This window comes from Lotus japonicus, chromosome 1, assembly GCF_012489685.1.
Source record: "Lotus japonicus ecotype B-129 chromosome 1, LjGifu_v1.2".
NCBI classification, from domain to species: domain Eukaryota; kingdom Viridiplantae; phylum Streptophyta; class Magnoliopsida; order Fabales; family Fabaceae; genus Lotus; species Lotus japonicus.
In genome coordinates this window covers 121,357,660-121,385,101 of record NC_080041.1, presented here as the reverse complement: position 1 = coordinate 121,385,101, position 27,442 = coordinate 121,357,660, and the positions used below count along the sequence as shown (strand labels likewise).

The window sequence follows — 27,442 nt, the reverse complement described above, 5'->3', positions numbered from 1 at the left end:
TGTATGAGAAGTGAACAAGTTGATAATAATTAATCCACGGGAAAGTTGTTCATACTCTCAATCAATCGTACAATTTGTCATATGAATTATACCATTTTTCCTAGCTAGGGACAATGACAATCTAATTAGAGCCAAAAAGGGTCCCCTATATAGATAATTTAGAACCATGCATTGAACAATGGTGCAAATTTTCAAATTTATTCACATCCAACGCGTAAATGATCGGCTGAGAGTTAATCTAACTTAATCAATATTTTTCTCAATTCAATTATTTATACATATGTGTGATTTCTTATATATCACATATATGTCAATTACATACACAAATATATAGATTGAGTCACGAATAGAGATAGATCATACCTTTGATATATTTTTTTTTTTGGGTAAGCCATTAGAATAAGCTTCACTATTAACTTTTTTATTGATGGCCAAAACCTAGTAAAATAAAACTTATACAATCTAATAGTATATGTGTTAACTCGATAAGTTGTCATGTTATTTGAGCTCACGACACTAACAATTCCAATCAAAGGTAGTGGATGTGGTGGGGGATGAGCGGATGGCAATAGGGCGTATAGTGGTGGCGCACTGGCACGGTAGTGGGGCAATGGACAGTAATGGGATCGGGTGGCGTAGGATGAGAGGAAAATGTTGTGTCCGAGAGAGGGTGGGGGTGGCGAAGGGAGAAGGGGGAGGTAGGAAGAAAAGGCTAAGGGAAAGAGTATGGGCCTAGGTGCCTGAGGAGGACGTAGGGGCGGCGATGGGAGAAGTGAGTGTGAGGGTTTGAAGGAGTGAGGGAAATAAATTAAACGGTGTTCCCGTAGCAATTGGGATTATGGATTTTGAGTTTATGAGAGGTAGTATGAGAGCTCCATATAGTAGGTGAAAAAATCACCCGGTTGGTTGAATATGCTACCAACCAACTCTTACCTCTTATTATAGTGTATGCATTTGGAGGAGTATGCAAGAAGGAAGTTGGAGTTTAATGCAAATGGATAATTTTAAGGGGCATATGCTATGTTTACCGGTGATTTCAGCGCATGTTCAAACTGCCGTTAGGACTAATGCTAAATTTTTACTCTACCATGATCATTTCTTGTAGTGTCTCTACACACCATGTCACGCTTAGTGTTGGACATCGAGAGCATGGAGTTTACAAAAATGATCATCTGTCGGCAATCTTCAATAAACAGATCTATGATAAGTTCTGATACTATCTTAGATTCAGGTTAGACCAGCCGAAAAAAATAGCTTAGAAGTGATGATTATTCTACTATTTATAAGAACTAGTATGGTTATATTTCTAATTAATTAATGTGTGAGACTTTTCAAAACTCTCTCGGGCTATGAATTATTTTAGCTCAAGTGCAGTGAAATTTTATTTATGAGCTATGAATTTGAAGATGTCACCTAGTTAATATTAACCGCAGATCCATAAACTCAAGCTGAGTAATATAGCAAGAGAAATAATTTAGCGCAACCATTCTGTAAAAAAAGTAAAATATAGGAAAAATATAAATTAAATTAACAACCTTTCTGCAAGTCAGTATCCAAGTCAATCAAAACCCAACCCTAAACATTTACATGTGACATTTTTATTAGACCTAAACGTCAAGGGACCCCTCATATTAAATTCTATATTATTGTTATCATTTTTTTTTCATGTCGACCAAAGTCATTCTCCAAAAGTGTAAACATTGCTTAAAAAATGTAGGTCCATTATGGTGGTAAACTTTTTTTTCTACTCTTGTTTTTTCAAATTTAACTGAGAAAATTTGTCATATGCTAAAGCTAAAGAGTGCGATGTTCATATTATATGAGTTGAGCAAAACCAAAATCAGTGCTCTATTGGGTAGCTAGTGACACATAATGGACATGATAATGATGCATCGAAGCCATTCAGAAGTACAAGCTATAGACAGGGAAGGACAGGGACGATTTGAAACGGAAAGGTCTTTTTTCATACGTTAACTTCCCCGGGTCCATTAAGATCTTCACACAAAGGAAACAAAATAAATTCTCTGTTCCTCATAGCATAGTGTTTTAATTTCCATATGGTAAGAGTAGGCATGAAAATGAACAGGTTAGGCCAGTGTTTGCATGGTCTAAGTCTAGTCCACATTGCAGCCCAAACCTAACCAGTGGCATATCGTAGGTTAAATTTAAAGGTTTAACCTGATCATATTTCTATGACGATTTTTGTACAAACATAATGTACTTTTTAGAAAAATTTACTGAAGTAGTGCAATTTTTTTTTAATTCAACAACTAGTATAAATTGTCACTTTTCTAATCACCACTGCAAGTGGCGAACCCTTCTTTTACTTTTGTTAATCACGCACTTAGAGAAAAACTATTGACACACACACACATGATTCAACCTATACTAACATCAAGGCAGCGTGTTTTTGGGCGATTGTTGTAGCAATGGGGGCCTGGCTTGAAGTGGTTGGAGTCAATGGACCTGGTGGAGGGATTGCAACGAGGTGGTTCTTTTGTATCTTGACATGTATTGGTTGTGTAGGGAGGGGTGATTAACCACTGGTTGGCGTTCTCTTCCCTGTACTGGGTTTTCGGTCTTTTTAGTTCTATTCTCTCTCTATTTATGTTCTGCCTCTTCTCAGCTTCTCTCTTTTTCCCTTCTTTTTGGTTTGTTTCACCTGTATAATTATTGTACTTATAGCACTTCTTGTGCATATTAATACAACTTTGGCTTACGCACAAAAAAAAAGAAACATGAGATTCTGGGTGTTGGTCGACTTTGACCATGTGGATTCTGGGTTTGGGAAGATGAGATTATGAGTTTGGTGCTTGTGATTCTGGGTTGGTCTGATGAAGAAGGGGAACAATCACCATCGCATGATGTTGTTGAAGGAGAAGTGAAGCGGGTGGAGGAAAAGGAAGGAAAAAGATGGAAAAAATTGTGGAAAAGAAGACATTTTTATCTTATCACCCAAAAGTTAAATTGGACCAGTATGGGTCAAAATCAAAATAATCCCACCGTAGGCGCAACCAATGATAAGGAGTGTGAGAGGCTTTTAGCTCGGGATTTTGTTGGACCTATTTTTACTAGGCTCTACTATTTCTTCATAGCTTAGGGGCTTTGCCCTCCTTGTTACCAAAATAATAATATTAACTATCTATTAATAAATTCTAAAAAATGAGAAGCTAAATAAATTGATAAGTAATTTTGTATTTTGAAAAGGTTGAAAGATAATTTTGAATAAAAATCATAATAATTAAAAAAAATAGTTAATTTAAATACATCTTGTTTTCTCTCAAAGGCCTTTATGCGTGCATACATATTAATCGACCCTGAACTAATAAGGTGTTGGTCTAGTGATAAGCAAGTTAGATCCCGTAAAAAAATGACATACAATTAAATGAGTTACAACATTCGTTAAAGACAAAAGAAAAAATAATAACTACCCTAAATCGCTTACCCTACAACTGAAATACAATTAATCATAAGATTCATCCCAACATAAAAAAGTAGTTAATTAGCTAATTATAAGAACTTGAGAAGCAAGTGTGGGGTAATCTTTGGATGCCTTAATAATTAATGCATTTGGCCCATATTTCTTATGTTTAGGTACCTCCATAGAATACAACGCTTGCTTGATTGCTTTTACAGCTTGATGGATATGATTTGCTCCCTAGAAAATAACAGGGCCCAGAAAGAACTATAGTTGATTGCTTGAGGTTTTGTTTTTCTGTTTTCATGAGGTTTTTGGTTCCAGATACAAAGCATCATTAGGATACAAGCCATGTGCTTCAATTCTGAGTTCGAGTTTGAGCTAGAAATTTCTGAATAGGGCCCTTAAGCAGTTAAGCACCAAGCATTGCATACTATTTACAAAACAATGCCAGAAAAGGCAAAAAGCTTTCAGTTTCAGCCCACGGCATTCACATGGCTACAGTTTTGCTGTGCCCCGTGAGGGGAGTGATATAGCCTGTGTTTCTTAGAGCATCTCTCATGCAAAGTATCTTAGTAGATATATCTTATCACTATTTTTTTCGTCCAAAATGTCACATAAGATATAAGGTAAAATAATTGATGCAAATTTTGCTCTAATAAAGATATCTTATTTTACTTTTAGTTAAATCCTTCACTACGTATAAATTTATTGGTGAATGATAGAGTATATATATATTTTATTCTAAGCAATGGCTAAGCAAGGTACTTGATCGAAGAAGCAATCATAACTTAAGTTTTAAGAATAAGGCACTCACATGAGCTTGTTCCAATGTCCCCGAAGGATAGCTCAAGTGGTAAGAGCTAGGGACATAAGGGTTGGGTGGGGTGAAGGGTGAAGGGTCCCGGGTTCGAACCCGGAGTAGGGATTAATTTACTAACATTTCTAACAACTAACATTTGCCTATAAAAAAAAAAGAGCTTGCTCCAATAATGAACAAGTAAAAATAAGGCACAAATCTCCTTATAAGATATTGTATTGGAGATGCTCTTATTAACAAATACACTAGAGATTACGGTGTTTGGTTCGCAATTACTTATTATTAGTTTGAAAAATGATTGATAGATATATGCTAAATGAGGCAAATGGAACACTCCAATTTTCTGGGAATTTTAATTTTACAGCAAAGTTTTGTTGAGTAAATTCAATAACTAAAAATATTAAAATTAATTTCCTAAAGAGTCTTACTCCTCTTAAGTAAGAGACTGACTTTAAAGTAATCACAACAACCATTAATTGAGTTATTTTATTAACTTTTAAAAACATATAATCACTTTTAATAATTATGATGACTTGTTTTACTTTCACAAAAAGTCAAATCCGTTGCACCGTACGTGTTTACATTTAGCAGGACTCCACTAGTTTAATTTAATAATCTATACAACTCATATGATTGAGACGTTACTTCTACGATTAACTGGTGTGTTTTTGGAGAAAAAGCTACGGACGCTGGGCCCAGAATCAAACCGTGGCCTAAAGTTGGGCGAGTTCTCACATTTTGGGGGTGGAGAACTCACATTATTCATAATGTGAGAACTCGCCCTTAACCCTTTTTTGGTAAATAATTTTTTTCTTTCACATTATTCATATTTTTTTTTTCAAATATATACTAATTGTTATTTTTGCTTCTTACTGTTCTGGGGGTGGAGGACTCGCCCCCATTCCCCATCTCCTCAATGTGGTGAGTGTATTATGTTTGATGAATGTATATTGGAATTCACAATTATGATGTAGAACAGGCATTCCAATGCATATCTCAAAAGAAAAACACACACACATGTAATCTTTCAATATTGTTGTTGTATATGTTTATAAGGTATCAGTTTACAAATGGAAACATGGGAAGGAGTGAAACAGGACACAGCAGAGCGGATAGCTAAAGAAAATTACTAATATGAGTTGGACACTGGAATTGATAACTTTGCGGGAACAATAATCATAATTTAATAGAATATATGAAGATTCATGAACCAAATATGCATATATCATCTCGACCGGTTTGTTTTTCCTCATAATAACTCTGAACGCGGATTCATAATAGTTTCTCCCCGTAATTGATTTAATTTTAGAATCAGTTGTAAAATGATTGTCAAACATGCACTATATCAAATAGATACAAACTCTTGGCTCCTGCAGAATCATCTCGGTCGTGACCCCCTCCACTTCATTGTCAATGTCTCTGTTCTGGTTTTGCGTTGCCATGAAGGTAGCAGCAATAGTAGTGGAAGCTTGGTTTATAATCTTGGGCCGCACAGCTAAAGAGAGAAAAAGTACAAGAGAAGCCATGGTATGGAGAATGAAATCAATGTAATAATTTAATCTAACAAATCACTGAACAAGCATTTGGTTATATAAGACTAAGGAGTTCAATTTTTATTAGTACTACAAAATACAGTTGGGTAAGGTATAGGGATTGTTGTGTTTCTTGATACTTTCATGCTTTTTTTCCACATCTGTTTTCTTGTGCTTATTAAAGTTCATTTGCGGCTATTTAATTCCTCCGCTCCAGCCACCCCATAAATGAAGATATTTTTTTCAAAGATTCATAGATTAATACACAAAAAATTTCCTAGCAGCACACTAGATCAAATGAGAAACAAAAATTCAGACTGATACAACAATGCAATAAGATGAGGAAATTAAGAATATAGCAAGCTAATAAATATCTAAGCAAAAAATATATTTTTCCTATTTTAAACAACGTTCCATCTATGCAACTTATTCGACTCTGTCAAAGTTGCAATTATGTTACTCCCAGTCCCAAGCATCGGGGCTACAGCTGCAACAAATGAAGCGAAATCTGCTTCAGAGATAACATAAACAGGAGAAAAGGCTTGTGTAAGACCAAGTTAAATGTTGAACAAAACAGAGAAAGAGGGCAGTGGTGGCGAAGGTAGCAACAGGTACAGTAGATGTGGTGGTAGACTGGTAGTAGTGTGTAGTGATGGAGGAAGTTGACTGAAACAAAAATCCGGGGTCCTGCCTAGAAGATTTATAAATAATAATAAAAAACCCTCTACCAAGAGGATAGATAACTCTCACATACAAGAGAAGAAAATGGAAGAGTAGAAACCCTAATGGGAGGGAGGCTGTAATCTAGAAAGGTGGTGCTTGTAGAATGGAGATATAAGGAAGGGGGTTGTGCTAGGATTCTATCGAGTTTAAATTTGCAAACGACAATAAGCATATATGAATCGGAACATTTAGTAACACACTTCATGTAATTGATTTATTTTTTAGAAGTGAAACAAACATAAACCAATCATAAGGAGTGTGTACAAAAGAGTATGTTTAATAATGCTGATGTAGGTTTACAGTTTAAATTTTAAATCTGGTTATATCGTGATTGATGATTAAATGTATATTTCCATTATTAATCCTGATTAAAAATGCCTAATATATATGTTACTGAAGCAATTGTAATAGAAACATATATCATTTAGTTTAATAGCATAGGTCGCAGCACCATTAAAAACCATAAACTAGAAACAGACATTGTCATTTAGTTTTAGCATATATCCAACAGATCAGTTTAAACGCAAGTCATCTAACTCATCATCATAGTTTCTTACATAACATGCAGCCAATTAGTTTGAAACCATTATTGGTAGATAGCATAAGCAGAGTACTACTGCAGAATCATGTCAAACCCATGGCTCACTATGATGAATCCTTTCTTACATATTAGCCAGGAGGCCAGTCCATCTGTCGACCCCCAAGGAGGTGCACATGAATGTGATAAACTGATTGGCCTGTAGAAAACAAATCCTAAACTCAAAAAAAAGTGTAGAACAAACAAACAAACACAAGAAGCTACAGATAAAGAAGAAAAAGATTGATCAAAGTTCCTGCAATGACATGGAGAAGAACACTTACACCCTTTTGGTCCATCATTGATGACAATCCTGAAGCCATCATCAAGACCTTCTTGCTTCGCCACCAGCTTCGCAGTGTGCAGAAGGCGGCCAAGAATCTCAAAGTGCCTCTCCTCAGCCTACAAATAATACCATGATAAATCAGTATATAAGCACAGACATAAGCCAGACAAACGGCAGAACAGTTGTAGGTGGTAAACCAAGGTATTGAAAGGTTCTGCTTCTGGATTCAGATTCATTTGACAATTGAAAGAAAAAAGAGGGCAAAAAAGTGGGACTGAATATAGAGTTAGTTTTCCTTTTGCACTCTTCCAAAGCAAGTTTTTTAAAGAGTCAAGCCATGCAAGGGTATGGCAATATAAAGTAAACACTATACAGGAGAATGAAATTAAAAAATGTCTCTGCAAGTGTAAACCCATCTACAAACATAAACTAGTAAACTAGTATTTCAAATGGAGAGGAAATGCTAACGCCGCAAAATTAATAAAATGACTTGATTTATATAAACTAATGAAGAATCTTAGTGTGACCAGCAGAGAAGTTCTGTTTCAGTGATTAACAATTGAATCAATTTAATAATCGTTGCCTTATATTCTGTCAAGGAACAACACTCCTAAAAACTTGACTACTCAATCATTAGAGGCTCTGACTTAACTCAATTTTCTAAGAGGACTAATATTAGCTTGCTCTAATAATCATTGAAGAAATGTGATTTACCAGATGGGATCAGACAACGTAACATAACATTATTCAAGAATAGTACCCAGCAGTATCAATTACCCACCACATACAAAGCAGTGTAATATTAATAACAAGTTTCAAATAGGGTTTTCAGGGACAAATGCATCTTTCTAGCCAGATGTGGCAATAGCAAACGAAAAAACATAGTGGCTAGAGGCATCTAAAAGAAACAATTATATGGCAAACTAGATAGTAGAAAGAGTGCTCAAGGAAGGATCAAGGAACAGCAGAGCAGTATGGTGGTAATTAATAACACCTGACCCCCAAAAGATAATAATAATAATAATAATAATAATAATAATAATAATAATAATAATAGTAATAATAATATAATTTCATAGGTATAGCCTGTCTACAGCTTGGATTTCAGAAAAGTAAGACAGACATCTCAGGTGTCATGCAAATGCAAGCTCAAGACATCGAAGTTTATTTTCACCAGACTTTGTCCTGAAAATGATGTGCTATCAAAAGGAAAAATAAAAGACTTGGTATCGGCATAAACAATTTGATAGAATTATAATATGTCGTAGATTTGAACGATAATAGACAATGAGCCAATTTGGATGCTGACCAAAGAGCACTTACTGGAGTCTATGACTATCACTAATGTAAGTTTTCCAAAATAATATGTTCTTTTTAAATGAACTTAAAAATAAAAATCTTTTGTACATTAGTATCTATAAATAACGAATCGAGTATGCAGCATATGGTATACATGTGATGCCTATTTCCAAAAGAACAGCTGAGACAACATAATACACCTACTGACACAGAAAAGCCGTTAAAACAAGTACCTTGGATAGACCGGTCAACCCATCCCTAACTTTAGGAATGATTAGAATATGGACAGGAGCTTGAGGAGCTATGTCCCTAAAGGCAAGGACCTGTCAAAAAGAAAAGAAAAGATGAAAGGATTATCAATTGCTTTGACACACCATTAAATCAAATAAAATAGCTTCACCAGAACAACAGCTAATCATGAAACAATGCTAGGAAAGACTTGCTGAGAAATAACATTGAAGCATTTCCTTTGGTCTATTTTTGCAAGTTAGTGAAACTTGTTTTTTCCTTAAACCAATTGTTAGACCAAATCATTATACTCAGAGGTTCCAGTTCAAGATATGGTCATCTTTCCTTTAAAACAAGGTGAGAAATAACAATTTTATTCCAAATAAACACACGCGCACAACCAGAACAACAGCTAATCATGAAACAATGCTAGGAAAGACTTTCTCAGAAATATATGAACATAGAACAGAAGGTGCAATAAGAAGAACTTCCTTTGCTCTATTTTCTACAAGTTAATGAAACTTGTTTTTCCCTTAATCTACTTGTTAGACCAAATCATTATACTTAGAGGTTCCAGTGCAAGATATGGTCATCGTTCCTTTAAAGCAAGGTGAGCAATAATACTTTTATTCCAAATACAGGCACGCGCGAGCCGCACACTTTTATTCCAAATGCACACACATAGATATATATGGAATAAATATGATGACTGCAATCAGGCAAGGACGGAAAATACGAAATAAAATGCGCGCACACACACACATACTCAGGTTCAAGTGCAAGGTATGGTCATCTTTCCTTTAAAGCAAAGTGAGAAATAACACTTTTATTCCAAATACATGTGCGCGCACACATGGAATAAAATGTTCTATGATGTCTACAATCAGGCAAGGACCAAAACTACAAACAAAATGCTCACACAGATATGAAATAAAATGTTTTCCGCATAGAGAGTAGAGAGTAGGACAATGTTAATAGATAATCCCAAACATGACTAGCAATAAAAAACACAAATAAACTATTCTCAGAAAACCAAAATCTACCAAGCATATCATTTCCAAAATTCTAGCTATATATGAGTTTCAACCGCACAGCTTTACTGATCTAAAACAAAGTAGTCAATGCAACCAAGCCGAATACAAGTGCAATAGAAAACTCAGTACAACAAAGATTGGCATAGAGAATTTGGAATTTCCATCTAGATACATTAATTACTAGAAAAGAGTTACTCGTACAAATCCATCGATAACCTCCTTTTTCACCTCTGAACTTGAGCCATGTCTTAGAATGTCCAATCCAGAAAGAAAATTAAAACTAGGCTGTCAATTCAAGGAGCACATCACAATGCCCAGTTTCTTTAAACATGGAATACCCATTGACCCATTTCAAAAACTACTTAATCAACTAAACTTTGTGAAACATGGGGCAACATAAAAAGATATGATGAATTATAAAAGTGAGTTGGAGATTGAATGAAACAGAGACAGTAGTCACCTTATCATCCTCATAAACCACAGTAGAAGGAATTTCCTTGTTGATGATCCTGTCAAATCTGTTCATCATAGAAAATAAGACAAAGGATATGAATACTAGGAAGCAGAAACCAACAACAAAACATTGACCGAGGATATATCAGAATTCAGAACATGTAACACATTAATCAATCACATAAATTTACAAGCAGAGAGAGATTGTGAGAGAGAGGTGAATGCAGAGGGGAAATGGTGAGAGGATAGAGACGGAGTTACATGGTGGGAGTGTATTCAGAGGAAGGAGGAGTGGCTGCAAGAGCAGCGTCTTTCTCTGAAGCCATAGCACGAACCAAATGACTGATTATGCCGTGCTCCTTCATAACCTAATTCAGATTCGGTTCGATCATATTTATCATAGTTTTTTTTTTCCTTTTTTAATCATATTAATGACTGTTCTTGCTATTCAGAAGTCAACCACATCATTTTGAGTCACATTCCTACCTTTGGCCTTAACTTTCAAAAATACTTCATTCACATTGGGATGATAAAATAGATAAATGAGTGATATGATAAATGATGATGTGATAGAAATGTAGAAAGAGTAATAAGAAGAAAAATATATTAGGATTGAGATGTTACAAAACTTTATGTAATTGAGTCATCAATAGTTAAGTTATCCATTGCTTAAATGAATATGTTGCACTGAACCATTAGCATAAAAGCCTTAATACCCTAGATTCATCAATTTCCTAATACAAAGGTAGTATTCATAAAGAAGTACTCTTCATAATCGAAAATGTTACTAAAACATGTGCTTTTAAGCCACTGTCACTTTATCGTACACCGGTTAAATGTCCGAAAGCGAGTTTCCACATCTAATCGCTTTTCTGTAATAAAGCTTAGCTACTCGGATGTCTTATTTAAACTCTAAACATACATCAATCTACTATGTGAATGGAGTGTCACTTATATAACCTAGGTCTTCGTGATTACAGTTAATGTGAAGAGAGAATTGTGGAAATAGTAAAACGACCATTATCAGAGCTTGTACATTCCTCGTATAGTTAATTAACCGAACATATCACATAGTTGGTCAAGTCGATTGGGACGTGTTCTATTAATTGTGATAAATGTGCATTATAGGGGTGATAAATCTACCCACCCAGTACGTTAGTATGATATAAAGGTCCAAGTAGGAAGAGAAGATAAAGAGTTAGTAATGCTATATGTGATGTGTAGAGAGAGAGAGAGTTAAAAATATACGGAATGAGATGTAAGAGATGGTGTGATCTGAATATATCCATACCCTAAAACTCGCCCCACGTGGAAGGTGTAATTTATTGTAATTTCTCCATAATGATTTTATTTGTTTATCTGAAATTTAAAATTGACTAAATGCATGAAACCAATTTGGTTTATTACTTGAAAGAAATTATGTTGATTGATAAAATTAATTTTATCAATGTGGATTATATTTGGGTAGCTTTTTTATTAAATAAAAGTACATATACATTTAACTTGAGTTTAATTTTTTACTTTTCACTTAAGTGTATGATAAAAAATTTATTTACACCTTAAAAGTAATTTTATCTTGCTATACATAAAAAAAAAATTGAATTTTTTTTATGTTTTAAAAAACTAGTCACTGAACCGGTAATGTCACGAGTTGATGGTGTAATGGTTTAAACGTGGTTGTATTAGTAATAAGTAAATATGTATCTATATATATATATATATATATATATATATATATATATTCAATATTTATTTGGAAATATTTTTCTAGTAAATATACAGTAATTAATTTTTTTATCATTTTGTAAATATGGTTTAGACTAGTTCAAACCGGTACAAACTAGTTCAATAACATTGATATTATCCGTTTTCAATCGGTTTTGTCTCGGTTCTCGCCTATTATGAGATCTAACAATTTTTTCTTCAAATAAATCGATTTGACCGATTCCTAGTTTGGTCAGACCAGTCGGTTCAGTCTAATTTTAACAACAGCAAAAAAACACCTAATGCATTTTAAAAAATACCTACTGATTTGGCTGTGACCTTAATTCTCATAATCAATGGTAAATCACATACTCTAATCCTAGAGAGAGATTGATAAATCAACCTCATTAGAATTGTCTTTATCGACCCAACTCCTTCAACACCACCAAAATCATCTCAAAATTTCAATGGCTGACCCTTTATCATGTAATCACGATCTTTACCATAGAAGTGCATGGTGAAAATACTTATCGCGACATCATATTCCTAGAGGCATTAGGGTTAGTCAATGAAGTTACAAGTGTGAAATTTGTCTATGAATCATACCTCTAGGACGACCTATTGTTTATTAGCTTTATGTTGATTTCATCATTTTGAATTCCACATTATGCTAATAATTGATGTGATTAACAAATGAAGAAAGATTATAGAATGAAATATAAGATACAAAGAAATTAACGATAGTTGGCTAGTTATGAAAATAAGAGCAATTAATAGTAATTTGCACAAGTTTATTTTCGCGCATGAGAGCATCAGGACCTGAAAAGTTATTACAAAGTCATTTCTATAGTTATTTTCGTGTTGGAGAGCATCAGGATTTGAGGAACAGTTAAAAAACTGTTTCTACATGTTTCTTTTCGAGCAAGAGAGCGTCAGGATCCGAAGAGCAATTAAAAAAACTGTTTATACAAAAAAAAAATTAGCGTGGTGGAGCATTAGTAATTAGAACATCAACTATTTTTCTAAATTTTTTAGGTGTTGTTCTTACATGAACACTTCTCCCTAGGACACGTGAACTTCAGTCTTGGCAACTTCCCTCTACTGTAGCAAAAGCACCTTAAAGATAAGAAAGAGGCTCGAACCAAGATCGTCATTCCGTGGATATTCTAGCTTTAGGATTTTGTGCAGCCATTGTTGAGCTTCAAGAGAGAACTTGTCTTATTGAATGAGAGACTTAGCATTTTATAGAGCGGCTAAACCCTAACTCTAAATCTATTATATTTGGGTCTCGTCTTGCCTATTGGGCCTTTAGTCAAGACTAGCCAAACTCACTAGGATTCTGTCTAAGTCGTAAGAGGTGGACTCGCCTGGGACGCTGGTTCTTTCTGTGCAGGTCGAGCCACCCAGCTTAGGGCAAGACTGGTCCACATGCCCGCAAGACGTCAAGTCTGAAGCAAAAAGACGAAGCTTGTTTCTTATACTTTGACTGACCTAACTTTTCATGCGGCAACACTTTCCATAATGTGCAAGTAAGTTGGAGGATCCGCCGCCCTTCCTACTCCAGGTACAAACTGATAAAATCAAACTACATGATAAATTGTTCTTTTAAAATTTGATAGATTTCTAGACGTTTCAAGCATGCATGCAAATATTTGAGAGGTGTAACTAAAAAGACCAATTCCCAATTTTTTAACCTCTAAAAAATATGTCGGCCCAATAGATGTGATTTATCTCTATATATATACACACAAAATACACACACTTAAAATCGTGTTGAGGGGTTGAGGCTGTGATCGTAATCTAGTCCAAATCTGAAAACCCTAGTTTCAACCCTCACTCACTCGCTTCACTCCAAGAATCACCAAACGAAGCCATGGTTAACGAATCCATCACCAAGAAGCGAAAGCTCGTCCCCAAATCCTCTCAATCGGCGGAGCTACCGTTCAAGCTGCAGAACAAGTTGGAGGCTGAGGTTCAAGAGTACGAAGAAGTCGAAGAAGAAGTAGAGGAAGAAGTGGAGGAGGAAGAAGAAGAGGAGGAAGAGGAAGAGGAGGGTGAAGAAGAAGAAGAAGAAGAAGAAGAGGAAGTGGAAGCGGAAGCGGAGGAGGAAGACGATGAACCGATCCAGAAGCTTCTCGAACCCATGGGGAAGGAGCAGATCATTAGCCTCCTTGCCGACGCGGCGTCTAACCACCGCGATGTAGCAGATCGGATCCGTAAGGTGGCCGACGAGGACGTTTCTCATCGGAAAATCTTCGTTCACGGCCTCGGGTGGGATACCACCGCCACGACGCTGGTTTACGCGTTCCAGCAGTACGGCGCGATTGAGGATTGCAAGGCGGTTACCGATAAGGTCACCGGGAAGTCGAAGGGGTACGGGTTTATTCTCTTCAAGTCGCGGCGTGGTGCGCGTAACGCGCTCAAGGAGCCGCAGAAGAAGATCGGGAATCGTATGACAGCGTGCCAGCTTGCGTCGATTGGGCCCGTGCAGCAGAGCCTGCCTGCGGCGGCGGCTGCGCCGTCGCCGCAGACGGAGTACACTCAGAGGAAGATTTATGTGAGCAACGTGGGAGCCGATCTGGATCCGCATAAGCTGCTGGCGTTCTTCTCGCGGTTTGGGGAGATTGAAGAAGGGCCGTTGGGGCTTGATAAGCTTACTGGGAAGCCGAAGGGGTTTTGCTTGTTCGTTTACAAGAGCCCGGAGGGCGCGAGGCGCGCCTTGGAGGAGCCTCACAAGGAATTCGAGGGTCAAATTTTGCATTGTCAGAAGGCGATTGATGGACCCAAGGCCGCGAAAACTCCGCAGTATCAACCGCAGCAGGGTATTCAGAGAACCCAGTTTCAGAGGAATGACAACAACGCTGGCTTTCTCGGTGGTGCTGGTGCTGGTGGTGTAGCTGGTTCTCAACCTGGCCACTTGATGGCCCCTGCAGGACCTGGGATTGCTTACAGTCAAGCTGCTGCGGCGCAGGCGGCGGCACTGAACCCGGCTCTGGGGCAGGCGTTGACCGCGCTGCTGACGTCTCAGGGTGCGCTGGGTCTGACTAATTTGTTAGGAGGCCTCGGAACGAGTGGTGGGATTAATCCGGTTGTGAGTTCTGCTGCTGCTGCGGGGCATGGCGTGCAGAGTGGTTACAGTGCCCAGCCAAGTATAAGCCCTGGTGTTATTGGAGGGTATGCAAGTCAGCTCGGGTTGCAGGCGCAATATCAGAACCAGCAGACCGGGCAGGGTGGCACTGGGAGAAGTCAATATGGTGGTGCTCCTTACATGGGGCAGTAGGTATGTACCAGGTATGGTTTATTGTTGGTTATTATGTTCTATGTTGATTGCATAGTATCTGCTCTGATTGCTCACTCTTGTTTGTTTACTAGTTTTGTGCTCTAGAATTACATGTACTGTAAAGAAAATAATTTGTTCATATTTGTTGATTGTTGGAGTATAATTGATAGGAGTAGTTGATTCCATTACTGTAGGCTCATAAAACAATCATGTTAGACTAATATGAAATTTTTGAGAGATTGACAAATTCCTTCTATGTGGCCCTGCATAGGATGATAGGAAGCTTGTTTCTAACCCTGTTATGTGAATCATACAGTGGTTTAGATTATTTTTTACATGAAAATTTGAAATCCTGGGATGGAGTTGAGCAATGAATATTTTAAGGTTATAGCATCTCCTAGAGTTCTTCTAGGAAGCCACTCTTATTTGAATGTTGCTTATAGTTTCGAGTCTGCATTGGCTTTATTCTGAAATCCTTGTTGCTGCATATGTCTCTCTTGTTTGGTCTAACATCAATGATCTTGTCGTATTCTTGCATTTGTGTGCGTTGAGGAAGCGTGTCAAGATTCACTCATTTTATTTATTCGTTTTCACGGGATTTCTTATGGTCTGTTTGGTTCAGTATTTCCGTTCCTGACTGATGGAAAATCTTTTTCTTGGTTTCTTCTATCTACAGCATATTTATTGCCACACTATATTTAGTTGGTTATTGGTTTTATAATTAAGTTGGCTAATGTTTTCAACACAGTATTTAAAAAAAACTATTCCACAACTGTGATATTCTGGACATGTTGAATTTTCAAATTGTTTGATCTTGGTGCTTTCAATAACTCTTAATCAGTTTTGCTAAAGCTTGGTTTTTGGACCCTTACTTTCTCTTTTCCCCTTAAATTGTTTTCATGCTTTTTTATTGATTTTGCAGATTCTACATAAGTGCATCAGTGTTTTATTACTGGCCTGGTGATTCTTCTGAAGTTTAAGGAGCTGATGCAATTGGCGTGTTTATAATGAAACTTTACTTAGCACTATGATCAGAATATTTAAATTATCTAACAGTGTTCTGTTTTCGCCACCTACTCTTCACCTTTTATTCCATTTCAAAACGTTGTATTATTTTAACTTTAGTTTGTCTTCTAAAAACTTATTGAACTGTTTTTGTACCTTAAATTATAGTTTTATTGGTACTATGAGGAGTTCGGGATGCTTATCAAATTATATTTTGAAATTTATGTTTATGTGGACCATTTGGGCTTTCAACTTGGTCTAAGAGGTGCTTGATAGTCTTTTATATGGGTATTTTAAATTTTTACCAACTTTTTTTATTATTTTATTTATCGCTTTCGTACTTAACTTTTCCTTCGTTTTTGGACACGGAATGATTGTGTTATGAAATATCCATAATATGCTTAATGCTGTTTGTCATCAACACTCCCCCTTGGAAAAATTGGTTATCAACCAATTTTTGTGTAGTTCTTTCATGGCTTTACTTCTTCTAGAAGTTTGTGAACCTAATTTTGTGCAGTTATTTTGCAGGTTTGATAGCCATACTTATATAAACATTTGCCAATAATAAAATCAGTTTAATTAAAATAAACAAAACTAGTGCTTTTGTCCTGCTTGTAAAATTCACATTTTGGGAAATATTTGTGAGGTAGTGTTCCTCAATGAGGACTGTGATGCAGTTATTATTTACTCCGTCCTTACAACAAGAAAGTCCAGAAGAGGGCACTCTTTTTCTTGGTGTGCCATTTCCGTTTTAGCACGAATTTTAAACCTTCTTTCACCATATTATTGCCTATTTCAAAATGACATTGAAGTATTGAAACTTGGGAGAACTTTTCTTGGCCAGTGTGATATTATTTTTTCTGCTTTGAATCATATCTGTCTACTGCACCTTCTCTGTTTGTGTATTAAGCTGAACGTTTTATTTTTGTTCCTTTACCATCTCTTACCTCAATGGATAGATTATCCACATTTAAAACAAAATATCTTGCAATAGGGTGTATGAGTCTATTATTATCACTTTCAACTTTGTTTGTTCATTTCTATTATTGCTGAAGCTGTTTTAAACCAGTTTAGTTTCAAAATATTTGCGAAGACACCATGGGTCTCTTGAAGTCCTTTTAGATGGTTTAGATTTTTTCCAAATTCGCACACAGCTTCACATTTGTCCTTCACGAGACGAAATTTTGCCATTATAGTTGTGTTTATTGGGTGTTTAATTTTCAATACAAAGTCTGCTTCTCTGAGGTATACGATGAAGTTAGCTCGGCCATAGTAAATATGGACTTGTTTGTAGCTGATTACTATCCTCACGTAAATAAGTGGTGTTCATGGTTTGGGAGGTAAGTTACAGTATATTCTGTCTGATTTTTGTCTTAATTTTGTAGTGTTAGTTGAAAAATAGTGTTTGATGGGCTTTTTAGGTTTTTCGGGGGTTGAACAATTTTCATTTAGGACAACATTTTTCATTTAGGATTTAAAAGGTGTTGTTCCTTATTATTTCTCAATCTTAGCTTCTTTGGGAGATAGTCATCACTTTCTTGCATCTCCCCTTGTTCTGACCTATTGATGAAATAATAGCTAATGAATTAGAGTAGCTTGTTTTATCGATGTAGTTACCCTCATTTAATAGAAAATGATTTGGATGTTATTTGTGTTGTGCTTGTTAATATATATGTATTAAAATCCTAAAGCACCATGGAACATGATAGATTGAGGTGGAAATCTCTTGTATTGATACAGAGGTTTCTTATGACAACTCTTGCTATTTATCTCCTGTGTCTTGAAATTCAAATTCAGTGCAGCATGGGAATATTGAGAAATGTGAAGTGATTGGATAAGAGGTAGAAAGTGATTTAGACGAATATAACTTTTGCTTTATGGCGTTACATCTCATACTGTTCGAATCCAATGCCCTTTTGCATTTTCGTGCTGATGTCTATTTCATGCTTATAACCAACATATTGGGCACCTATGAGCCACCATGAGTGTGTTGTATTTGGTAATGATTTACATTGTATGACGGTGGAGTAGAATCCCTGGCCTTTCTATAATCCAACTGACTCGGTGGCTAAATTTGGATATGTCAGTGCAGTGCCAAGATGCCATATCGCTAATCGGTCAGACTAGTAATATTGTATTTTTACTTTAATTAAATTAAACTTTTATTTTGACCCTAATGCCCTTTTCTCTTCCTTCTCCAATCACCTTTCTCCTACTCCACTGACACCTCGTTCCTCAAGTTGGTGAGACTAGAAGCAAAATCTCCATTGCTTGATAGGAGGAACTTGTCCCTTTCAATCCTATTTGTTAGAGAGCCTTCAAAGCTAGGTGAGGCCTTGCCAACGTTTTGAGCACCATAGGAATAGGGTTAAGTTTGCCCAGACTAGGGGTGTTCATGGTTTGGTTCTTAACCAAACCAAGCCATATCCACTTTAAAACCATTTATATGGTTTGGTTTGGTTTATTATCAAAACTGGTTTTAAAAATATGGATATGGTTAAAAACCGGTTTTAAAATATGGATATAATTAAAAACTGTTTTAAAACCGTTTTTTTTAAATCATTTTAAAACAAGATTTGGTTTAAATAAAAGTGGACTTCGTTCTATAAAATTTAAGTTGAATCAAATCAATATTTTATTTTCAACTACAATCCAAAATTGAAAACAAGATAAGTAAAAAATTGAATTGAAACTAAACAGTATAAACTCAAAACAGAAACGTGATAAATCCAATGAAACAGAGTGAGAAATGGAAGGTGAGAGAGAGGCGTAGGAGAGAGAGACCAAGAGAGTGAGAAACTTTGAGGGAGAGAAAAACGCAGAAGAGAGAGAAACGTTGGAGGGAGAGTGAAACGTAGAGAGAGAAACGCAGATAGGGAAGGAGAGAGAGGAATGCATGGGGGAGAGAGAAAGAAAATGAGAAAGAAAAGCAAAGAGACAGAGGAGAGGGATAAACAAGAAAGGGGATTCAATATAACTAAACAAGTTTTAAAATATGGGTATGGATATCCAGAATTTATATTCGGTTTCTAACTTTGGATAACCAAACTGATTTTTAAATATAAAAGTGGATCAATTCATAATCGGTTTTAGGAAATTTGGATTTTTTAAATTTGGATTCGGATTGGTTATGGACTGGACCAATACAATCGGATATTTTGAACAGGCCTAGCCCAGACAGAGGATGCACGATCTGACCTGAAAGAAAGACCAATGTTTTCCTATGCCCCTACACCCTGAAGAGTGAACTTGAGGTTGCCCAAGGTTCTGCCCCTGACTTGTTTAGAAACATTGTCATTTTCTTTAATGGAAACCACATCATATCAAAAGGCATGGATATTGTCAACCTAAGATTTTGATTTAGACAATAATAGAAGCCGCTATGGCACGCAAGGGAAGAGAGGGCTCGGGTTCTTTGATTCTGAGGCATATTGCTCGCACATGCCTGCCACCCCGTGATTGTATTCCCCTCATCTTAACCCTCGAGCATAATCATCCTTGAAGATGCAGTTGCTGATCGGTGAAATTTGGGAGGATTTCAAACAACAAGGGATTTTGAGTTTAAAGTGTAGAAACCCAGTGCGAAGTTTCTATAGAAACAGGAAAAAAGGTTTATTTTGTGTGTTGGTTTTGAGCTAGCCATAGAAGAGTGATTACTACAATGGGGTGAGAGCAAATGAGAGATTACAAGGCTAGAGAGGAGGTTAATGTTGTAATATTACCATTCTGATTTCTTTTTCAGCAGGTAAACATGACCTGTTATAACAAGTACTTTTTTATTATGTATGGTGCAAGACTTAATCTGCAGAAACATCCTATAGGCCACTATTATTGTAGTGACATCCCTTTTATTTTATAAAATGCGTTTACTTGTCTTATTTTTGTCCTTCAAACATTAATTAGAGTAATAAGTAGGTGTGTGTATTTTTTAGAAAGCAGAAAAAAGTATTAATTAGCATGAGAGGATGCCTCTCAGAGAAAAGCTAAAAGCGGGTGATCTGCTACAAGAAAACAATTCGAACATCCCAGGCAACCCACCTTGTATAACAATAGAGCTCAAGATGAAAGCAAAAACTACCAAAAGCAAGATTTAACCAAGAACTAATGACCCAAGACAAAGAACCTATCACACTAAGATAACCTCGGATGGTTTGCTATCAGTTGATTAGCGTAGCTTTGAATGACTTTTTCATCTTTCCCATCAAAAGCAATATAATGATAATTTTGGGGGAGTTCAGTACCTTAATAATAAACATCATACCCTAATAATAAACATCATGCAGGTTAGTACAATATCCTCCATATGAAAAAGAGTTGTTTATCTTTGATTAAATACATAGGGTAGGTCGATCCAATAAGGATTACCCTAGATGTGAATGTAATTTTTCCTGCTAACAATTTTTATTTGAACCAAATTCATAATTTGATCATATATTTTGTTATTTAATTTTGTTCGACTCTAACTAAAAAACTTAGACGATTCTTAAATAATTCATATCTTCACATAACTCATACTAATAATAAATTTTACATAGAATTAATGACTAGAAAATGTATAATCCTAGAGGCCAAAGTCAACGTGATTTGGAAGAAAACAAATAGAAATAGGCATATTTAAAAATAGGACAAATCCTTAAGGGTTAAATGTGTTCACCGTCCCTGAACTTTGAGCGAGATCTGGTTTCCGTCCCTCGCCGGAAAATCTTCCTAACCCCATCCTCAGACTCAAGTGTTTGTACGGAAACCGTCCTTGCCGCCGGTATAGCTCCGGCAGCCGTGCACGTGGCCGTGTCACGTCATTTAATGAAATGACATGGCATTTAAATAAAAAAAAATTCTTTTAAAAATTATAATTAAGCCCTCTGATTTAACCCTAACTAAACTAAATAATCCTAAAACTAATTAACCCTAAAACCTAATTAAACTTTACTCCTTCAAAATCCCCAAATCCAAATTAGGGTTCACCATCTTCTTTCCCTTTCCCTCTTCCCTTCTCCATTGAACTGAGGCTGCACCTGCACCATCGATTTCTTCCCTTCTTCATCTTCTCTGTCGATTTCTTCCTATCTTTCCTTCTTGTCCATCGAATCCTCTTCTCCTTTCACACGATTTCCTGTCTTCTCCGTCGAATCCTCTTCTTCTTTCACGCGATTTCCTGGGTTTTCTGGTTCGTGTCCTTCAACCATGAGAAGACCGTGTTCATCTGGTTCTTGTGCATCCTCGAGCACTTACTCCATGCCTCCAAGCGGAATCTGTGCTTGTGGGGAACTAATTGTGTACCTGACATCTCACACTCCTGAAAATCCAGGAAGACATTTCTGGAGATGCAGGAATTTCAAGGTAAATTATCGCCTCTTTTTCCTTTAATCTGTCAATTTGAACTGCTATGTTAATCTGTCTCATTTTCATTGTAATTAAAGACCCCCAGGGACTGTGGTTTCTTCCTGTGGGATGAGGATGCAGGAGTCCAAAGTTCAGGAACACAACGTGTTGTTGATATGTTGAGGACAGAGTTGGAAGATTCAAAGGACAAATTGGATGAATTGAAGAAGAAATTGGAGGATACAAAGATGAAATTTGAGGACACAAAGATGAAATTGGAGGAAAGCAAGAACAAAATTAGCAAGCTTCAAAGGAAGCTTGACTGTGAGCTGCTGAATAAGAAAATGGCCTTTGCAGCCATACTGATTGTTGTGTTAGCTTGGGTTGTTAGCTTTTGCTTCCTTTATGGAAGAAAAATGTAATCTGAGAAGGGAATGGAGGTTATGTTGATGTTTTGAAAGTTATTTGGGTAGGTTGGTTGAGTTTAAGTAGAATCATGTAATGGAGTTTTTATTGTAACAAGTTCCTGAATTCAGAAGAAATGGCAATGGAATTGTTTCTTTTTTCAACATTGTTTTGATGTATATAATGTCTCATTTGTAATTGAAAGGTAAAAAGAACTAGAAGACACATAAAGTAAAGTGAAAGAGAGAATCTTTGACTAATGTAATGCCAACAACATCAAGCTTCATAATTCAATGTCAAGTGGTCCACACATCCACACATTCAGAATACAAAATGGTTCTAAACAAAGCTTAAGTGGTCCAAATTACATAAAAAACAACAGCAAACACTTCAACCCATGTGCTTCCTAAACGATATCAAAATGTGCACCCATGTGGTGTCAAAAGTAATGCCAACAAACCACAAAATATTCCCACTTGGTCTGTTCACATTAAATATCTTTCAGCCCTCCATTATTGCTCCACAACCGAGCCCTTACTAACCACAACAACCTTCAACCCTCTCATTTAGTAACTTGAGATTGGAGTGCCTGCACAACTTGAGATGGCTCCTCTTGAACAGCAGCAGATCCACCAGCAGATCCACTTCCACCACCAACATTAGATGGCCCTGCTCCATGAACATAGTGCAATCTTGCCATGTCTTGATCCCATTGTTCCCTTAGCATGGCAGGTATTTCATCAAACTGGATCTGATGTTGAACAATATGAATATTAATCATTATTTTTTATGAGAAACTTGTAGATCTGTTTAAAATAAGACCACATGTTATAAGTTTACTTACATTTGCATCTTGTGTGGCATTGATGACCTGAGATGCATCCTCTTGTGTTTCAACTGGCTGAGATCCTTGTCCTGCTGCAACTGGATCTTGTCCTGGTTCAGACCCTTGTCCTGCTTCTGGTTCTTGACTCTCCACTGGATTTGGGCATCTCCTTGAATTATGGCCATGCTGACCACACCTACTGCATTTGTGTTTAGCAACAGTCCTGCTGAGTCTTGTGCTACCTAAATCTTCAAAGGGGTCCCTTCTTCTCAGCTTCTTAGGCCTTCCAGGCCCTCTCTTCTTTATGGGAGGAAGTATCTCAGGGTCATTTGTAGGCTGCCATAACTCTTGGCCATTGATAGGAGTGATCTCATGCCCATATGTAGCTTCATATGCAGCTCTCTTATAGTATGGATGCACAAAATCTTCTGGTTTCATCCTTTTACATGCTATGGCAGCCACTGCATGCCTGCATGGTATGCCAACCAAATCAAACAGATTGCATGTGCATGAACTTTTGCTCAAGTCCACCACAAATCCCTCACCTGTTTGCAACATATTGCAGGATTAGGACAACCATTATCCATGAAAGTAAACAATGTGTATAAATTCTTATTGGAAACCATACCTGATACAATGTGCTTCACTTCAAACCTCCATTCTGAGGACATTGTTGGAAACCAATGAGAAGCCTTATCAGTCTCCCATGCTAACCTCCTCAAAGGCTTAGGCATTACCTCCCCTCTATACTTGTGAAACTTCTCCCTCAAGGTTGCAAACCTTCCCATCAAGTATGTTCTGATCCAGTCCATCATGGTCAGAATTGGCTTGTCCCTTGCCAATAGAATTGTGGAGTTGAATGACTCTGACAAGTTGTTCATGAGCACATCACACTTGGGGTAGAAGGTGAAGTCATGCTTGCACCAAGTCCTGGTAGGTATTCCCATCATCCACTCCCATGCTGCATTATTTTGTTCCCTCAGCTCCAACATTTTTGCTTCCCACTGCTGGCGATAAGTAGCCTTTGCTGCTGCCATCATAATGTTTCTAATTACAACCCCACCTCCAAACCTCTTTTTGAAGTTTGCATAAAGATGCCTCAAACAAAACCTGTGTTCAAATCCCTCCAAACAGCTCAGTAGCCCCTATTAGCATGTACGCAAGCAGAAATTCATAATCATGTAGTATAATGAAATAAGGATGAACATGATAACAAAGAAAGATAAATTACTTTACCTTCTGTTGGTCAGATATGAAGATCCACCTTCTATCTGGACCAATATCAAGCAGTAGCAGATCAAGGAACCACTGCCAGCTTTCCTTGCACTCTGACTCCACTACAGCAAAAGCCAAGGGAAAGTTTTGGTCATTAGGATCCCTTGCTACAGCACATAAGAGAATACCTCCATACATTGTCTTTAGATGACAACCATCTAATCCAATAAAGGGTCTACAACCCTGAAGAAATCCCCTCTTACAACCTTCTAGACACATATAGAATCTGCCAAACCTAGGTTGTATGCTTCCAGCAGGATTCTCCAACTGCATTTTGCATGTATTTCCTGCACAAACCCTCCTCAGTTCAGCACTGAATTTATATAGCAATGTGTATTGTTTGCTTGCATCTCCCTCAACTATCTGCAAAGCAAGCTGTCTTCCCTTCCAAGCTCTATACCTTGTGATGCCAGTGGAAAAACCCAACCTCATCTCATCAACAACATCATTGAGCCTCATTGTCCTTGAACCCCTCAGTTTCTCCACCAATTTCTTAGCAACAAATTTGGAAGTAGCATTCTTATTGTTGAATACTCTGGCACAAGTATGAGGGCCACTCAATGTCTTAATTGCAAAAGTTTGTCTCCCACCCACTTTGCTACACAACATAACCCATTTACAATCCTTCTTGCAAGCAGCCCTAACCCTGGTTGTGTCATTTTTGGGGAAATAAATCTCCCTTCCCGTGAGGACAGCATGGTCCTTAGCAGCAACCTTAAACTCTTCCAATGAAATAAATTCCATACCTACTCTAAAGTTAAATTCTGCCCTCATATCCTCATCATGAAACCTCATACTCCTGTTCCTCACAATAACATCATCATCATCACCTTCAGACATACTATGTAACTCTTCATCTTCCCAAGTAGCCTCCATTTCATGGTCACCATCAAAAGCATCATCATATTGAGGAAGCACATTTTATGCCCCACCACCATGTACTTCATAGGTACCTTCTTCCATTTGCCTTATCTGCTCATTTAACAAAGCTTCAGCAACACCAACTGGTATGCCTTCAAATCCGTCATCATTAACCTTTGCAGCTCTTTCCTCTTCACTATCACTGAAATGTACAGAAGCTGTGGAATCCTCAGTGTCACTTGATGGATTGAAAGAATCATCATCTTCATATACATCATCAAATGTAGGATGTTTTCCATTCTTCTTTCCAGTAACAACCACATGCACATTGCCAACAGTTGGATCATTGGCAGCAACTCCATCAGCAATGGGATCATTGGCAGCAACTTCATTTACATCTCCATTTGCAATGGCATCATTGTCACCACTAGCATCTACATTTGCAGCAGCATCTACATTACCATTATCAACAACGGTCTCCCTTTCATCATCACTATCTAGAAGCAACAATACAGGTAACCTCTTATTGGACTTTGACTTGACAACATTGCTTCTTATCCTATCAGACTTCCTCACTGGCAACTTGAATTTGGCAGGCCTCTTTGTTGGAGAAAATTTTTCAACACAAAAATTATCAAGACCAGGTAACTTCAGTGGTGCATCCACTTGCTTCTTGGATGGAGGTTTAAATGGCTGGTTTTTCTTCTTTGGAGGCTCCACAGCCACTTGCTTCCCCTTGTTCTTTGGTTCTTTTGCTTCTCCTTTCTTCTTTGTAGCCTCCACAGCCACTTGCTTCCCTCTCTTCTTTGAACCATCCAACTGCTTGTCCTTATTCTTTGGATCACCTGATTGAACTTTCTTGGCTTTCTTCTTTGAACCATCAAGTACCCTGAGGAGATCAATTGGAGTAGTTGGCAGTTCATCAGGAGCATGCTTAACAAAGAGATGTACTTCCCCCCTCTTTACAGCATATTTACCCAACTCTATTGCCTCTTTATCAGTGGACAAAGGCCTGAAATTGTGAATTGCAAAATCCTCGTCTTTCATCCAAAACACCTGGAACTTTCCTTTTGTATACCCCAGCTCAGCAACTACATCAAGACTCTCAAAATAACTCCACCTATCACTATCAGCATCCACAGTGTTTTCTTTGACATCTACGTAGTGCAACCTTGGCTCCTCAACAAATTGTCCAGAGTGATGAATAATGGCTTTGAAAGCCATCCTGATAGAAATGCAGATTAATTACATGCAACATCATGATAGAAATAGAAATGACAAAGGAACATAATGCTAACATTGGAGTCTACAAATTGATGAACAACAACCCAATGCAAGAATGCATGACCCGACACAACCAAAGCCATACACCCTACCAAAATCGTAAGAACAGAGAGATAGGCAGAAATAGAAACCAAGGTAGAAATAGAAACCATGTTGAGCTACAAAAGAGATAGGCAGAGCAGAGGACACACTAACCTTCGTCTTCGTCAATTCCAGTCGCCTTCCTCGCCGTCGCCGCTGTCAAAGTTCGTCGTCGCCGCCGTCAAAGTTCTTCGCTCTTCGCCTGGGATAGAAAGCTAGGTTTCAACTGAGAGAGATTGAAGGGTGGGTCGAGAGATGGGTGAATAGTAAGGGGTAAATGTCAAGTTTAGATTAGGTTTTAGGGTTAATTAGTTTTAGGATTATTTAGTTTAGCTAGGGTTAAATCAGAGGGCTTAATTATAATTTTTAAAAGAATTTTTTATTTATTTAAATGCCATGTCATTTCATTAAATGACGTGGCACGACCACGTGCACGGCTGCCGGAGCTATACCGGCGGCAAGGACGGTTTCCGTACAAACACTTGAGTCTGAGGATGGGGTTAGGAAGATTTTCCGGCGAGGGACGGAAACCAGATCTCGCTCAAAGTTCAGGGACGGTGAACACATTTAACCCCAAAATTATCAATGAAAAGGAATATTTTTTATTTTTGGTAATTAAAAGGAAAAACTATTTTTCCTATAATGACAGTATAATTACCAAAAAGGAAAAATAGTTTTTCTTTTTAATTACCAAAAAGAAAAAATATTCATTTTCATTGATAATTTTGTCCGATTCTAAAAACTTACACGATTCTTAAATAATTCATATCTTCACATAAGTACATAACTCATACTAATATTTCTCGTTAACCCTCAATTTGAAATGTTGTGAAGTGTGTTCAAAATTTCGTGAAGATCTCGGATGGATGCATCTGTATGGTGTAGCAGGACAAGTTCGACTGAAAGATGAAATCTGAATGATTTCTTTGGATGAAATAAAAAATGAACGTATGAATTGCATGAGTTATAAGAAATTGCAAGACAAAAAGCTATTATCGGTATTCAACCAGTCTTTTACGTTAAAAAGGT

At 37.1% G+C, this 27,442-nt stretch overlaps 5 protein-coding genes across 6 annotated transcripts; 3 read left to right on the top strand and 2 right to left on the bottom strand.

The window, feature by feature from the left end:
* Positions 1–6,946: 6,946 nt before the first annotated feature.
* On the bottom strand, positions 6,947–10,786 carry LOC130729996 (14 kDa zinc-binding protein). The gene is made up of 5 exons (XM_057581864.1): positions 10,632–10,786; positions 10,378–10,435; positions 8,889–8,978; positions 7,355–7,472; positions 6,947–7,230 (listed from the first exon to the last, which is right to left on the bottom strand). Exons 1-5 carry the CDS (start codon positions 10,733–10,735, stop codon positions 7,163–7,165), a joined length of 438 nt encoding a protein of 145 aa, XP_057437847.1. The 5' UTR covers positions 10,736–10,786; the 3' UTR covers positions 6,947–7,162.
* A 3,040-nt stretch (positions 10,787–13,826) lies between these two features.
* Positions 13,827–16,566, top strand: LOC130729993 (UBP1-associated protein 2A). 2 transcript variants are annotated; one of them, XM_057581860.1, is made up of 2 exons: positions 13,827–15,354; positions 16,277–16,566. In XM_057581860.1, exon 1 carries the CDS (start codon positions 13,948–13,950, stop codon positions 15,352–15,354), a length of 1,407 nt encoding a protein of 468 aa, XP_057437843.1. In that variant the 5' UTR covers positions 13,827–13,947; the 3' UTR covers positions 16,277–16,566. The 2 variants fall into 2 exon arrangements, with proteins under 2 accessions (XP_057437843.1, XP_057437842.1); XM_057581859.1 differs by having other exon boundaries at positions 13,828–15,365.
* A 4,805-nt stretch (positions 16,567–21,371) lies between these two features.
* On the top strand, positions 21,372–22,252 carry LOC130729995 (uncharacterized protein At4g04775-like). The gene is made up of 2 exons (XM_057581863.1): positions 21,372–21,699; positions 21,780–22,252. Exons 1-2 carry the CDS (start codon positions 21,544–21,546, stop codon positions 22,101–22,103), a joined length of 480 nt encoding a protein of 159 aa, XP_057437846.1. The 5' UTR covers positions 21,372–21,543; the 3' UTR covers positions 22,104–22,252.
* Positions 22,253–22,648: 396 nt separating this feature from the next.
* Positions 22,649–25,063, bottom strand: LOC130722743 (uncharacterized). Its single transcript, XM_057573572.1, has 4 exons — positions 24,149–25,063; positions 23,541–24,057; positions 22,931–23,457; positions 22,649–22,837 (listed from the first exon to the last, which is right to left on the bottom strand). The coding sequence occupies exons 1-4, from the start codon at positions 25,061–25,063 to the stop codon at positions 22,649–22,651; spliced, it is 2,148 nt and encodes a 715-aa protein (XP_057429555.1).
* LOC130729994 (uncharacterized) lies at positions 24,026–26,997 on the top strand. The gene is made up of 2 exons (XM_057581862.1): positions 24,026–25,563; positions 25,645–26,997. The coding sequence occupies exons 1-2, from the start codon at positions 25,197–25,199 to the stop codon at positions 25,899–25,901; spliced, it is 624 nt and encodes a 207-aa protein (XP_057437845.1). The 5' UTR covers positions 24,026–25,196; the 3' UTR covers positions 25,902–26,997.
* Positions 26,998–27,442: the final 445 nt, after the last annotated feature.

What these genes read in the sequence shown, in the direction of transcription:
- LOC130729995 (XM_057581863.1), top strand. Translation starts at nt 21,544, where the DNA reads ATGAGAAGACCGTGTTCATCTGGTTCTTGTGCATCCTCGAGCACTTAC. An exon ending in GGAGATGCAGGAATTTCAAG is followed by an intron (nt 21,700 to 21,779) that starts GTAAATTATCGC and finishes TTGTAATTAAAG; the next exon opens with ACCCCCAGGGACTGTGGTTT.
- LOC130722743 (XM_057573572.1), bottom strand. Translation starts at nt 25,063, where the DNA reads ATGGAGGCTACTTGGGAAGATGAAGAGTTACATAGTATGTCTGAAGGT. An exon ending in TCATATCTGACCAACAGAAG is followed by an intron (nt 24,058 to 24,148) that starts GTAAAGTAATTT and finishes ACATGCTAATAG; the next exon opens with GGGCTACTGAGCTGTTTGGA. An exon ending in AGTGAAGCACATTGTATCAG is followed by an intron (nt 23,458 to 23,540) that starts GTATGGTTTCCA and finishes TGTTGCAAACAG; the next exon opens with GTGAGGGATTTGTGGTGGAC.
- LOC130729993 (XM_057581860.1), top strand. Translation starts at nt 13,948, where the DNA reads ATGGTTAACGAATCCATCACCAAGAAGCGAAAGCTCGTCCCCAAATCC.
- LOC130729996 (XM_057581864.1), bottom strand. Translation starts at nt 10,735, where the DNA reads ATGAAGGAGCACGGCATAATCAGTCATTTGGTTCGTGCTATGGCTTCA. An exon ending in TCTGAATACACTCCCACCAT is followed by an intron (nt 10,436 to 10,631) that starts GTAACTCCGTCT and finishes TATGATGAACAG; the next exon opens with ATTTGACAGGATCATCAACA. An exon ending in CAATGATGGACCAAAAGGGT is followed by an intron (nt 7,231 to 7,354) that starts GTAAGTGTTCTT and finishes TGTTTTCTACAG; the next exon opens with GCCAATCAGTTTATCACATT.
- LOC130729994 (XM_057581862.1), top strand. Translation starts at nt 25,197, where the DNA reads ATGCCTTCAAATCCGTCATCATTAACCTTTGCAGCTCTTTCCTCTTCA. An exon ending in ATCTAGAAGCAACAATACAG is followed by an intron (nt 25,564 to 25,644) that starts GTAACCTCTTAT and finishes TGAATTTGGCAG; the next exon opens with GCCTCTTTGTTGGAGAAAAT.